The sequence below is a fragment of the Periophthalmus magnuspinnatus genome, chromosome 12, assembly GCF_009829125.3.
Source record: "Periophthalmus magnuspinnatus isolate fPerMag1 chromosome 12, fPerMag1.2.pri, whole genome shotgun sequence".
Lineage (NCBI taxonomy): Eukaryota > Metazoa > Chordata > Actinopteri > Gobiiformes > Gobiidae > Periophthalmus > Periophthalmus magnuspinnatus.
In genome coordinates, this window is record NC_047137.1 from 2763272 (window position 1) to 2778894 (window position 15623).

The window sequence follows — 15623 nt, forward strand, 5'->3', positions numbered from 1 at the left end:
CTGCTTTGCTGCATCTGGCACAGGGCGTTTTGAATCTGTGCAGGTACAATGAAATCAAGACTATCAAGGGATTCTAGAGAGAAATGTGCTACAGGACAATGACCAAAAACACACAGCTAAAAACACCCAAAAATGGCTAAAAGGAAAACATTGGACTATTCTAAAGTGGCCTTCTATGAGCCCTGACCTAAATCCTATTGAGCATCTTTGGAAGGAGCTGAAACATGCTGTCTGGAAAAGGCACCCTTCACTCTGAGACAACTGGAGCAGTTTGCTCATGAGGAGTGGGCCAAAATACCTGCTGAGAGGTGCAGAAGTCTCATTGACAGTTCCAGGAATCGTTTGATCGCAGTGATTGCCTCAAAAGATTGTGCAACAAAATATTAAGTTAAGAGTACTATCAGTTTTGCCCAGGCCTGTTTCATGAGTTTATTTTTTTTAATAATTCTTTTGAAGTATGGTTGAAAAGCAATGTCTGACTTTCATTGGTTAAATTTCATAGAATTTTTATTTATTATTACTTTTGTCAGATTCAAGTTATTTCTGTGACCATTGTGAGTTTTTCTTTCATTAACCGACAGGTATCAACAATTTTGTCCATGTATGTATACACAAGTTTGGGGTCTTTGTAATGATAACTCCCAATACTTTTACCCACAGGTGTCAGAATCACTAAGTATGTCTGGTAAGCATTTAAACACTTTGAAAACACAAAATATTTTTCTCATCCTCGCTTCAATTCTTTTTGTTAAAATTAAGGTGTAGAAAGCTGCAGTAGGTAGCTGAGGAAATACAAAATACACTGTATCTCAACTGAAAATATCGTGGACTTCTCACATTTCAAATTTGAGTACAATATCAATAAAAATGAGATTTTTACACTCCTTTAACATTAGTAAATCCAGGCATTTTATGGAGGGACTTTTGATGTATCCAAATTTACCCAGATCTCTCCAAACCTATCCAAAGTGACACGTTTGGAAAAAATGCAATAACTTTTGAATGCTTTTACCCACATCAATGAAGGCTCTACTGAAAACTTACTTATCTACATAGAGTAGCTAGTTGCTCTATTATTTATGTAAATTTATATATAACATATCAAAACACAATATAAAATGTATATTTGTTTCTAAAATATAGTCAGAACAAGTGGTATGGATCAAAATAAATATGTATTTACAAACTCCACACACTGCAAACAGTGAACAAACACACACTGCACAACATAAACAAACACATTGCACACGATTATGGCTTCTCCGTGCTTCCTTCTTCCTGCTGTGTTCTGACAGCTCCTGCCTTTGCCAGCTCCAAGACAAGAGTTTCTCTAAAGGGCTTTTAGTGCATATAGGGAGCTTTTAGATTGTATCCTTAGATCTAGGCAAGGCAAGGCAAGTTTACTTGTATAGCACAATTCGTACACAAAGTAATTCAAAGTGCTTTACAAAATAAGCAGGACATTAAAATCACACAAATCAAAACAAATAATCACAAATAATCATCATAAAATTAACAAGAATAAAATGTTAATTTTATGATGATGCAGAATAAAAACCTTTCAGCCGTATGCACAGCTAAACAAAACTGTTTTGAGCCTGGATTTAAACATTGTCAAGTAGAGGCCTGTCTCACATCTTCAGGAAGACTGTTCCAGGTTTTAGCTGCATAAAATAGATCTACAGTGTCCGTTATAGAGAATAAAGGCCTTCAAAAAAGCAATGTTCACAAAAAAAATGTGCAAAACCTGATGAGCGCATCTGATAAGACAACATTACCCATGTGCCTAAAAAAAAACTAAAACACACACACAAAGACATTAGTAACAAAGTGCAAAACTGAGAGCAGGTGAAGTAATATTATATCATATACATATCCATAATCATCACACAAAAACAGCAAGCACCACACAATGATGCAAGATTTACGCACAGTAGAGCTGCTTCTCTACACTGTACTCTACCTGTGTACAGTAAAGCATGCCAAACTATACATCATCTTGTTAAACTGCTTATTGGCCGTTAGTGTAAAGCATTAGTAATGCGTAAAGCATCAGAAATCCGTATTAATTGGTTAATACTACAATGGTGAGAGCGAGCGTAAACATTCTGCGATCTGGGGCTTCAGTGGTCGGCAAACCCAATGACAATTGTCAAATTAGGTGTCAGTCAGAAGATAACATTCGGGTTTAGCATTGGTCAGCACAGTTATAGCTGTCTGAACCATATTCTGCCAAGTATCAACAATAAACAAAGTCTGATCTGTAACTCTCCACAGGAACATGCCAGAAGCGTGCATGTTCCTGTGGAGAGTTACACAGATGAGCTCACTCATGCTCACAGATGAGATGCTAATGTGTGCACATCTTATATTTTTACCTACAATAATGCAAACTGCAGAATAAAACAACAACTTTCGATCAATAGACAAATGAAGTCTAATTCATACATCTGAACACAAATATTCCAGAGCGCATGGTTCGAATGAGCACTATGTGCACAGAGGCAATGCTAACAATTACACACAACATATTTTACCTACAATTATGTCAATAGCAGAATAAACCACGCTTACCCATCGAGAACAACATCTAATCATTCAAAAAATATGGTCCTCTCCTCCTGAGTCCACCGTGGAATCTTCACTCTTTGCCACGAACCACTCCGGGTCAGAGGTGCCTCTAGCACAACTTGAACAAACATCCACAGTATCCTCGATCGTGTACTTCCTTTGTTTTGTCTGTTTTGTCATGTTTAGAATGCAAAACTGTGCATATTTTACACACTGTTGTTTTGCAACACATTACGGACGACGAGCCCTTGATCACTTTCTTTATGCACTTGTCATGCGCCATCTATTTACAGAAAACCATGTCATGCCGTACATCGTCGTGTTCCGCTGCTCATTGGCTGTAAGTTGAAAACATCACTAAACATGTGCAATGTAATTGGTTGATTCTACAAGGGGGAGAGTGGGATGTAAGCGTTTGGTCATCTGTAGCACTTTTGGCTTTTCTGTAAAAATGGCTTTCTTGTCAGGACTGTTGTGATAGCAGGTGAAAATATTGCATATTTGGAAAGACAAGCACCACAGCTTTCATTTGATGTGTAGATCGTTTGTGTGGGTGACGCAGAAGTATATATACATTTGCTGTAAAGTTGTAAAGCCCCCGGGCCATCGGAACAGGTTAACCATATCAAAACGTTGTTCCCTGATCAAACACATACCTGGTATTTTGTCTTTCTTTAGACTAGAATGAATGTGATTCTCAACATTAAATGTTGAAAAAAAAAGTACTTTCGGTCGTCCAGATAGGACTGGACTTTGTGTGAATGGGACTTACAGGCATGTGAATGGGACCGGCGCAAGTGTGAACAGGACTGGCGCATGGGTGAATGGCACTGGTGCATGGGTGAATGGGAGACACTGCTGAGCGTTCTGGCATTTTATACCTGGTAATTTACTGGGGGCTATGTGTGAATGGTGCTGGAGGAGTACATTGAACTCACCCAGGCAGTTGTAGAGGCCTTGACTGATCCAGGCCAGAATAGCGAGAGTGATGAGGTCACCAAAGCTGGCGGCAATGGGCGTGGCCACGTTATCCGGGTTGATCCCAGTCTTTTTGGACCCCACAATCACACCCACCATAATGATACCTGCGCAGTCAGAGGGGAGGAGCAGTTGACAAACACTGTAATTATCACAGAGTCCACAGAATGGGCTGTCATGGAATTTAGTGGTTAGAGAGGGGCATTGTTAAAGTGGAACTAAACACTATTTCAACAGTTTTTTTGCTCTTAAAGTCACGATAATCACTGTATCGACTTATCATTCAATACATGATACATGAAACAATACATTTTGGGCTCGATATTTATTGTGTGTACATTTTCTTTGCATTATTTGGAGATTTTTGTTGTAATACGATAAGATTTGAATTGCGGATAGTTGAATAAATAACTTCTATGGCTAATTGTTACTTCATTCTGCTATTTATTTGTTGCAGTCCTGGAGAAGGTGTCAGACAGTAGCGGGCATAAGCTCCAGGACTGAATCCCATGTGTCCCTTTGTCTCAGTTCATGCTCAATGGACCTCGTTTGTGGATCTCGAAGGCCTCTCTGACGCAGCTCTGGTGTTTGTGTTTTTCAGCACGGATGACCCTGGCATTGTTCCAGTCTATGATGTGATTTTGTGTCTTGAACATTGGATTTGGCTGATTTCATAATCTCCTACTCTGCTTGCTCTTTTATTGCTCTTGTTTGTCTGTTGGCCACACAAGACTCGACAGCTGACGCTCGTGAGGCATTTAAAACAACTTTAGAGCAGGCAGCCCACGTGAGAGTGAGTTGTTTTTGTTTACAGTAGTCTGTTGTTGTTTACCTTGGAGCAGAGAGGCGATGAAGGCTGTTGCCACGCTGCTGGAGCACAGCAAAACTGCGTGGCTCATCTGGAACTTCCCCTCTGGGATCCAGCCCAAGACCACAGCAGCTACAGCAGCAAGGAAACCTACTACTGTGGCCTGCACCTGGGGGAGGGGGGAGAGAGAAGAGGAGGGAAGGAGGGAAGGGGGGAGGGAGAGAGACGGGGGAGGGGGGACAGCAGAGAGGAGGGAGGAGAGGGTGGGGGGAGAGAGGGGTTGGTAAGTGATCTACAAGAGATCGTCAGGAGAAATAATAATAATGCCTTACACTTGTAATGTGCTTTACAGGCTTATCATCACCATCGGCTCCTCCGACCACCACCAATCATTCACACACCACTTTCATACTAGGCAATGTGGGTGAAGCATCTTGCCTAAGGACACCACGACAGTCCGAGTAGGACTCGATCCTCCGACCTTCAGGTTGGGGGACCAAAGCTCTAACCACTGAGCCACTGTCGCCCCACAAGTAGGTTTGCTCTAAACATTCTGGAGATATAATGGAGATCATCTTTGTTGGTAATCCTCACGATTCTATAAAATGTTCCATGAACCATTATTGTCGACCCTCCGCCAGAAAAGTTGTAGTTAAACTTGAATAACAACATGGTTCAACATGTACAGATTGTGACATTTTGAAAATATTGGTATGATACATGTCAACTTGATAAAAGATTCTGCTTTCCATTTGAACTTCTGATGAAAACACCTGAATAGAATTCTGACAAATCTGAGTACAAACCTATTTCCGTCCATCTCCACTATGACTTCAGTGATATTCAAATGATGCAACTCAGGGCAATACAGTTTGTATTCTCTCACACATTGGAACCACATGCTGTATAAAGAAGACTGAGAGAGTGTGACATCACCCAGCTTTCAGCTCCAAATGAAGCTCATTGAGGCTAGTAGTTAATAAGTAGTTAATAGCGGCGAAAATGGAGTTGCATATTTGGTTGGTATGATACTCACGGAATTCCAAGAGCCAATCAGAAGTGAGGGTGTTGAAGATAACGCCCCTTCCCGCCCGCATTGCTGGCTTTTTTTGACAGGAGACGGGAACTTAGAAACAGCGTTGGCAACAGGTTTGATTAACAAATTAAACCTGTTGTTCTGGCTCGATCAGTCCAATTAATTTTCTATGTAAAATAAGTGGCCCTTCTCTCTGTAACTGTTGCTGTCAGGCCCTTTTGGTCTTAAAATGTTCGTATTAACCTACTCTACTCTCTACCTACTCTACTTGTTATTTCGCTATTGTGTCCGTAAAAATATGAACATCAACAGATCAATATTCTTTCTCCGAGGTTGCTCCCTCTAGCGCTAGCAACACGTTGGATTGACAGCAATCCTAAATGCCCGCTCTGTGCTAAACCAGTGGTGTGGGCAGGAAGGAGTGTTACCTTCAACAGCCTCACTCGAGATTGGCTCTTTGGTTGCTATGATACTCAAGGTCAGAATATTGAACTTGGCTTCAAGAACAAATAACAGAAGTACTGAGGTGGTATTTACATAAACCCCCTGTGGTCTCTGGTCCTTATGTAACTCAAGGTGTGATCTGTAACATTATGTTTGTCCTGTTATTATCAGCTCACAGGTCAATTATTAACAGCAACTTTACAGATGTCTACAAACAGATTTTTACTCAGCAGTCCTGGATCAGTCCTGGTTCAGTCTGGCTTTAGAGAAGGTTCAGTCCTGGTGCAGTCCTGGTGCAGTCCTGGTGCAGTCCCGGTGCAGTCCGGGTTTAGTCCCGGTGCAGTCCGGGTTCAGACAAGGTTCAGACAAGGTTCCGTCCGGATTCCATCCGGGTTCAGTCCGGGTTCCGTTCCGGGTTCCATCCTGATTTAGTCGTGGTTCAGTCCAGGTTTAGACAAGGTTTAGTCCTGGTTTAATCCTGGTTCAGTCCTGGTTTAATCTTGGGTTAGTCCTGGTTCAGGAGCATTTTGAGGTTTTGAAAGACTAATAATAAAGGGTTACTCAAACATGTATGAATCAAACAAAACACAACTCCAGGTATGTTTTTGAGGAGGAAACAACATTTTAACATTGCTTAAATCTCACATGAGTCACTTTTGTGTAATGTAGGAGCCTAGAGCATATGTTTTGTGTGTTACCTGCTTCAGAGCCAGGTTGCCGATGATCAGGTTCCACTTCTCTATGGGAGAGTCCATCTTTCCCACATTGACCTGAAAACATACAATAAGCCATTTAATTTTCAAACTATGATTAATTAAAATTATACTGTAAATATTTGATTTTAGTTTCATTTATTTTCATTTGTTAAAAAAATACAGAGATAACAGACAACAGAATATGAAGGTTACCCGGTTCAGTCAAACGTGGTAACCTCCATATTAAAAGCACAAGAGTCATATTAGCTAAAGTTTAGGTTCAGAACGAAGATCAGATTAGACTAGAATTTAAGTTTGTATTTGAGCAAAATGCCTCCTGCCTCAGTACAGATATGAAAAAAATAAGTCTGCTGTGTACTGTCTGCATCTAATTATAAAGTTGTTTTATTGTCAGAGAATTAGGAAGTGCATGGACAGCATGCTAGGTATTGTGTGCTTTGCCCTCAAGGCAAAACTCCGCTCTGGTCTCTGAGAGTTGTGAAAAGTGCTTATAAACTCATCATGGTGAATACTTAGGATGCTCTGAATGCACAAGATAAGTAATAACTTTGGACCACTGCAAATTGTTAGGGTTAGATCTGTTTTTCACGTTTTTTAAGATGGTAAAATTCAAGTACAAGCACTTTAATACCACGCTTTATCTATTTAAATTCCATTTTATCTTTTGTGTTTTTTATTTCTTGGTTAAATATACAAAAGGTTGAATTAAAACAGGACAAATATCAATATCCCATGTAGTTCAGTTCAGATCCAGTCTCTCCTTGGATATACAATCCCTGTATTTTTGTAGCAGTGGGCGACTCATGGTGTGAATACTGTGAGGTCAGATCTCTGTGTGGACAGAGACCTGTAAAAGTGGGTTCAGTCCGGGTTCAGTCCTAGGTCAGTAATTAATTGTGTCTAAAGTACACAATAGTTTGAATAAACTAATACAAGTAAATTACCTTTATTTAGTTAACGAAGGTTTAAAGTGTCAGTGTCGTTCTTGTGTATTTTAGATGGAGTTTTGACATAGGCAGAGGGGTTCTGTTTTACACCTCACAAATACTTCATGGATTTTTCTACTTTTCTTTCCACAAACTGCCATTTAACTGATAAAACGTAAAACTATACGTCAGAGTCAGAATCAGACAAACATGAAACCGTCACATATGCTGTTTAACTGTGCCTCCAGTCTCCTCCCTTAGCCTGATTTAAAAACACATTTCCTTAGTTTTTGGCATAACTGTGGTTTCACAATGATGTTTTATTCACTTCAGGTCAGTGTTCGTGTGACCTTCACTTGGGCTGTGAGAGACACAGCATTTATAATTTATGAACCAAAGTTGTGCTGCTCAAACTTTATTCAACTTTATCCAAACTGCTAAGGTTTATTGTGTCATAACTAGAGCTGTGGTCCATCAGTCATTCAGTTGATTAATCGGTTGATGGAAGGGAGTGTGAGAGGGGAAAGATGCTAACCCTGTAGTTTAGACTGCTACAAACATGTCAGATGCCCTCCCTGTGTGTTTCAGATGACATCACAAAATTCTACAGGCCAGTCATATTTAACACTGATGATATCACTATGTTCAACAGGCCAATCAAATTAATACAGATGACATCACCACATTTCACAGGGCAGTCATATTCAATACAGATCACATCACCACAGTCTACAGGCCAATTATATTTAACACAGATGGAGCAGAGAAAATGAAGATTCTTGATGTTATACAGTCAGTTCTTGGGTCTAGTCACTAAATGAAATGATCAGGTTCAACATTTGTGAATTTACCTTTTGGATATTTCATGACTAAGATGACCGAGTCCAGTGTTGGGATGTCAAGATTATTTGATCAATATCGATTAATCGATAATCGTGATTATTCAGGTGACAAAATAATCGTATCTATAATAATCCTGACCCTTTCAGAAGAAAAATGAAGTTTCAATTCAATCTTGCCTCTAAAAACAAAAAACCTAAAAGTATTGTGCTATTTATGTGTCTGTTTATCACTATGGCTTTACTTTTGAATTAAGAAAGTTTGATTTTATAACACTGGCCACATGGAAGAGGAGTGATAATGGATATAAATGAAAGACAACTAAGGATTTTGGTTTTATTTTGTAATGGGTCAATAGTTGGAATATTCATTAGATCGTGCAGAGTAAACCATAGGCAAACTGTCTCTTGCCCTCATCTGGAACTATGGCATCATCACAGTCTAGACTCTGAACCACATGTATATAGGATATCTTAGGCATGTGACGGACATTGAAATATGGTGTCCCAAATATCATGGCCAAAATAATTACTAACGATTACATTATGGTTATTAAAGTTGAACATTTCAACATGTAAGCAGTAAAAATGTTCTGGATATCAATAATTAAATATGGAACTTGTTCATAATATTAAAATTATTAAACAGCTGTACTGTACTTTGTTCCAAGTACTGTTTATAGTACTGTACTTTGTTGTTTACTTTGTTCCAAGTTAAAACAACAGGATCTAGAGGAGAAGTAGGCTTGTTCTGCACATTCTGGAGATATAAAGGACACCTCTGTGTCGATTCTCATGATTTATTGATATTATTGTTTTTTGTTCCATCCGAAGAGTCCGCATGCGTGTAGAGTGTCGAACATAAAGGAGCTGTGTTTGGGTCTGGTTCTGGTCTGGTTCTGGTCTGGTTCTGGTCTGGTTCTGGTCTGGTTCTGGTCTGGTTCTGGACTCACTGCGGTGGACAGTCTGGAGGCCAGGGTCATCTCCAGGTTTCCCTTGAGTCCAAGCAGAGCTGGGACCAGGATGAAAATCTCTGTGATGTACTGGAACGCCTCCCAATGCTGCAACACGAAAAAGGGTCACCTTTAACTTCAACTTCAACTTTAACTTACTTTTTAAGATAAGTTAAGCTTAAATAAAAGACTGAGTAACCAGTATAAGTCCAAATGTCAGTTTTAGGCAGCTCTTTACAGATATGTTTAGTGCATGTCACCTGTACGATGTCCAGCACCATCCCAGCAGACACTGTTCCAAACCCGGCTAACAGAAACGGCACCAGGATCTGCAGAGCCATAGCCAGAGGGGACTCTTTGGGCAGAGCAGACCCCAGACCTCCCCCTCCTGTCTGCTCCTCCAGCTCCTCCTCCTCCACCTCCTCCTCTTCTCCAGGCAGCATGGGCTCGGTCTCTGCATAGGACACATCTGCACAGTCGGATAAACTTAGAGAGGAGCGGGAAGCACGGTCCAAAATCCTTCGGCCTTCCAAGTGAGTGGTATCCTGTCGGAATCCGTTCTGGATCAGGGCACAGTCCGGTTTAGCTCCGAGGTCCACCATGGCCAAGCGCTCCTCCTGCAGCAGTTTGGTGTAACCTGCCACAAGAGACAATGGGTTCATCGATGTGTAAACGGTTTATGATTTTCTAATTTCAACTTAATCTGGTGGTAAAAAACCTGCTGTAAACATAAATTATAGTTCACAAATCAAGAAGAAATTTGTGAAGAAAAAGTTGAAAAATATGTTGAGAATGACAGGAAGCAGAGAGCTCTGTTTTAGAGATAGTCCCACACTGATGACATCACACAGGGAGAATTCTATCCAAACGTTTGACATAATTTACATAAAAGAAATACTTTAAACATGATTTCAACAAAATAAAAAAAATCCTCCTGCAGTAGTACTAACGGTCCCCTCTGGAGTAAACTGCCAGGGTTACTCCAGGGGGGACCATTAGTTTATCAGTGTGTAGTAGGGGTGTGCACAACAGCCCCGGACAACCCCACTGTGTGTGTGTGTGTGTGTGTGTGTGTGTGTGCATGGGTGCGTGTTTATATGTGTGTGTTGTGTACATGTGTGTGCATGTGTATGAGGGTGTGTGCATGCAAGGGTGTGCATCTGTGTGTGCTAACCCCAACACCCTCCTCATTTGCCTGACTTAAAAAAACACGAAAACAACTATTTTTAATCAAGTTGTGGCACACCACATGTTTTTAAACAAGAAAGAAAAACTTACGAGTTCATTTTGCAACATAGCTGTGATTTAATCACTCTAATTCTTTGATCCGTACCTGTGGGGACCATGGTTTGCAGCAGAGAGGAGAGTCTCCCAGTGGATGCAGGCCTGAAGGGGCCCCAGCTGCTCAGGCGCATAGAGAGACTAGAGCCCACAGACTCCCCCAGAGCGCCCCCTATGCTCCGAATACTCATGGTGCTCTTGTCTCATCTCCTGCACTCAGGGTGAGTCTGGGTGAATCAGCTATGGAGGGTCACATCCATTATAAACATTGAGACAATGACAAGGACTGTATCTGTAAGAAAAAACAAACAAACAAACAAACATATTGGTAAAAGGTGTCTTGTCACAATACTAGGGTATTAAACTTGATTTCGATACTATGGAATAGACTTGATACTCAATACTGATTCTGATTCCACGATGATAGTAAAAACCTTCTTTGGACAATAGAATGTGATTTTCAACATTAAATGGTAGTATTTTCTTTCATATTACCATGTGGCCTTATATCTGTGTAATCCCTCAGTTGTCCAGGTAGGTTCCATATTGGTCCATGGGCGTATACTATACATGACCTTATACTTGTTCTGATACAGCTCAAGATCATTCTAAAGCTATTCAGGAAAGGTTCATTCGTGTCTTGTGAATGGGACTTTTTTAGTATTAATATCAGCTCAAATCAGTATCTAGTTTTGATATTAGGGTTAGTATCGTTTAGTATCTGATTTTTGATATGTTTGACAGCCCTAGTTACTATGTGTGCATGATGTCATATAAAATAGTGTTTACATAATCACTTCTGCTGTGTGCTATCATTGGCATAGATTCAGAGAGGGGGATGTTTGGTTCACATATGTGTGAATGTCGACTCTGCACTTTGACCATTGGCAACCCAAATGAGAGAGTCGTGTGAGGCACATTCTGCTCAATGACTGGATAATCATCTTGAACCAAAACACCAAATTATAACATCAACTGCTTGTCCATCATGTATAATTTTTTGTCATTCAGAATAAATTACCATTACAGTTATCAGTAAAATCATATTAGATTTGAACATGTTTACCTCGTATCTGGGGACACAAAGAGGTCCTGTTTATAGAATTTAAAATGAAAATCTGACATGTGTTTTTCACTACAAACAAATCCACCCACAGGTTCAAATTAAGGGACCATGTACCTCGAGGCTTGTATTTTTACATGGTCGTATTATCAAGTTTGACAACACTGTATAGAACATATTATACATTGACAATAACTGATCAAAGATTTTAGTATGCACCACCAAATATGGCTGTCCAAAATATCGAAAATCAGACACTAATCGATACTAAAACTGATATTGAAATTAGATCCTCATTTGTTCACAGGTAATGATACTAAAAAAGTCCCATTCAGAGGACAGAAATCACATGAAAGTTTACACCCCCTACCATTTGACGCCTTTTTGGACTTAAAAATACACTGTGATGGAAGCATAATAATAAAAAATATACCACTAAACCCACACACACTGACCAATACCTATTATAGCCACCTGAACACCTAACAGAAAACAGTCAGTAGTCTGAACCCTGTACATATAAATGGACAGAGATAACGCGCAGGCCGCCACATTTCAAATAGAAAGTAAGCGTGGCTGTGCTTCCAGCTCCATTGACTCTGGTTCCAATTCACTTTACATTAAAAAACTGTCACACCTCTCTCTGCAACTGCTGCAGTGAGCCTCATCATTTTGGTCTTAAAAAGTCCGCATTAACCCACTCTACATGATCCTGGTATTTTTATTTCGCTATTGTGTCAGTTAATGAAGACATAAACAGTAATAACAGACCAATCAGGCACCTTCTTTCCTTGATGTCACTCCTCCTAGTGTTAGCAACAGATTAGATTGACAGCGTTGCTAAGCTCCCGCTTCCTTGCTAAACCAGCGGCACAGGTGGCTCCAAATATGGAACTCGGCTCCAAATTCGCTCCTATAAATGCTAGCCTTGATGAGCTTCATTTGGACCCGAACGCTATGGGTGTCTACTTTTTTATGCAGTCTATGGCCAGAATAGAAGTGGAACTGGGCCACCATCATCACAAACGCTCAAGACAGGGAGGAGGAAACATATTCAGTGGGTACGGAAAGTAGTCAAACCCCCTTAAATTTTGCACTCTGTTATATTGGAGCCATTTGCTAATACACCAACTTGAAATCATTTAAGTTCATTTTTTCCTCATTAATGTGCACACAGCACCCCATATTGACATAGAAACACAAAATGGTTGAAATCTTTGCAGAATTACTAAAAAAACAAAAAAACAAAAAAACAAAACGCATTCATTTTCCTTCGATTGCAAACAGTCATCCTGCCCCTGGAGCTGAAAAACACCGCCACAGCATGATGCTGCCATCACCATGCTTCACTGACTGCAACAATGCCAGGGTAGTCCGTGCTGATAGTAACAAACACCATAGCTGGATCACAGAGGCCTTCGACGTCCACAGATATGGTCCAAGAAGCATAACCCAAGATGAGGGAGCATACACCTTATCACACACGGGATGCAGTTCTGGGGCGTAAGCTTTTTCTACTGTCTGACAAAACCAAGTAAAGCAGCCTACAAGACACAGACTCACTGTCACAACACCATCACTACACCACACAGTCACCACTAGTGACATGAAGCTTCGATACTGTCAGTTAACTGTGCCGGCACATGTACCGACACTTCATAAGGATTAATTTACTCCATGGCGCCATCAAGAGGTCAATAACATGTACTGCAATCTAGTTTCCACTTCAGCGCCATCAGTTGAACAAATGTACTACAAAACCAGTGACAGGACCACAGTGAAACACATTATTAGAAATAGGAATGCACTTGTGTTACTTGTAGTAGTGCTTCTAATTAAATAAAGAGAATTAAACCCCAATATTTTTCATTGTTTTTTATTCAAAAAAGTAGCTTCTCTAATGAAGCAGGACTAAGGCGGTTCCACTTTTTTGTGAGGATTTGTCCTGCTTTAGAAAAAATCCTCTCACAGGGCACAGATGAAGCTGGAGTGCAAAGGTACATGGTGGCCAGTGTGAATAAATGTGGACAGTTATTTCTTTGCCTTCTCCAGTACTGCAGTGGACCCTCCTGTCTGTGTATGTATGCTCTGCCAGGTATTTCTGTACTTCGATTGTAGTTGTACAATGTAGTTGTAGTATTGTAGATGTGGGAGTTTTAATTTGTTGAATGGACGCATCTACTGGACACAAAAATATCAGTTTGCATGAATGTGTGTGTATATATAATATATAATAAATATATATATAATATATATATAATATAATATAATATAATATAATATAATATAATATAATATAATATAATATAATATAATATAATATAATATAATATAATATAATATAATATAATATAATATAATATAATATATACACACACACACACACACTGTGTATATGTGTGCAGAAACAGCCGCTCACAGGGCACAGATGAGGCAGGCGTACACAAGAATGCCACTGCTAACTTCTATAAATACACACATATACATGGGCTCTGGATACACATTTTTCTGTCTCTCCCAGTATTGAAGGGGGTCCTCCCGCCTTGCCGTATTTGGCTCCATCATGTAGCGTTGGACCTCAATAATTGCGTCTGCTGTCACCTTTTACGTTTGTGTTTGCCTAACACTGTCATCCAGGTGACACCACAGGTTGTTACCTGCGCTACAGGTGTTACTTGTGGGAAAAATCCTAACCACTTTCTGAACCAGTCATGCGTACCGGCTGGATCGCGAGGCTTCGAACGTCACCACACATGTGACCAATACAAGCATTGATACGCACTTCACCTTTAGTCTTCCTGCACAGTCACTACACTGTCACTACACTGTCACTACACTGTCACTACACTGTCACTACTACACAGTCACTACACAGTCACTATACCATCACTATACTAGAGAATCTAGTGAAGGTGTAAGGAGTTTAAAAACACAGTGGAGCACTTCCTGTGTTACTACATGGCATCACAAGGTAGACATTGCATACAACAATGTTATTATTACAGCAAGTTTGGAACCAGAGAGTAAAGTTCATCATCCTTGTTTGTAAAGAAGGGCAGTGAAGTAATAACAGCTTTGGCATATTTCATCATACGGTGCGCAGTGCAAAACACCAAAACACAAACAGCTGCCAACTATAAACTAAAAAGAAAATGCATTTTAAAGGGCCCATAATACACCGTTTTCTGATGGATGTTATGCAGTTGTTTCCTCATCACAAACATACATTTTCATGACATCAGAAGGCAGAAAAGTGCATTCTGAGCTATGGAGATACAAACTAATAATGGGTTACTCAAGCATGTGTTAATGAAACAAAACACAACGATGTAACAACATTATAACATTGCTTTTTTCCCTAAAGTCCATTAAACCAGAAATCAGATCTTCAGCTACATCTGGAACATATTGTACAGAGTTGTCACTAATATTATAACCTCGTATCTACCAAATAAAAGTAATAAAAGGACGAAGTTAAATCGATTATTTGTTATGAGAACCGTCTCATTCCAAAACAATGTGACCAGACTAGAGTTTACCTAGTATCCATCCATCCATCCATCCATCCATTTTCTTCCGCTTATCTGGGGCCGGGTCGCGGGGGCAGCAGTCTAAGTAGGGACTCCCAAACTTCCCTCACCCCAGACACGTCCTCCAGCTCCTCCGGTGGGATCCCAAGGCGTTCCCAGGCCAGCCGAGAGACATAGTCCCTCCAGCGTGTCCTGGGTCTTCCCCGGGGCCTCCTCCCGGTGGGACATGCCCAGAACACCTCCCTAGGGAGGCGTCCAGGAGGCATCCTGAGCAGATGCCAGAGCCACCTAGTTTACCTAGTACGCATTCATAATTTTCAATGCTGTAATATGGTGTCATGTTACCGGGAAATCTCACACTTTATGTTCATAATCTTCACCTATACATGTAATTGCAGATGACACCTTTATTCTTACTGTAATAAAACAAACAATTTGGTTCGAAAACGTTAATATGTCAGCACGATCAAATAGTGCA

General features: G+C 40.3%; 1 protein-coding gene across 1 annotated transcript in view; it reads right to left on the minus strand.

The window, feature by feature from the left end:
• slc41a2b (solute carrier family 41 member 2b) overlaps nucleotides 1–15623 on the minus strand; it is a 49358-nt gene that overhangs the window by 33493 nt on the left and 242 nt on the right. The window contains exons 2-7 of the mRNA XM_033976275.2: nucleotides 10605–10844; nucleotides 9532–9908; nucleotides 9272–9379; nucleotides 6536–6607; nucleotides 4382–4526; nucleotides 3510–3656 (exon numbers count right to left, since the gene is read on the minus strand). Of these exons, the coding sequence (XP_033832166.1) occupies nucleotides 3510–3656; nucleotides 4382–4526; nucleotides 6536–6607; nucleotides 9272–9379; nucleotides 9532–9908; nucleotides 10605–10743 (988 nt within the window). The 5' untranslated portion in view covers nucleotides 10744–10844. The remainder of the gene's footprint in view (nucleotides 1–3509; nucleotides 3657–4381; nucleotides 4527–6535; nucleotides 6608–9271; nucleotides 9380–9531; nucleotides 9909–10604; nucleotides 10845–15623) is intronic.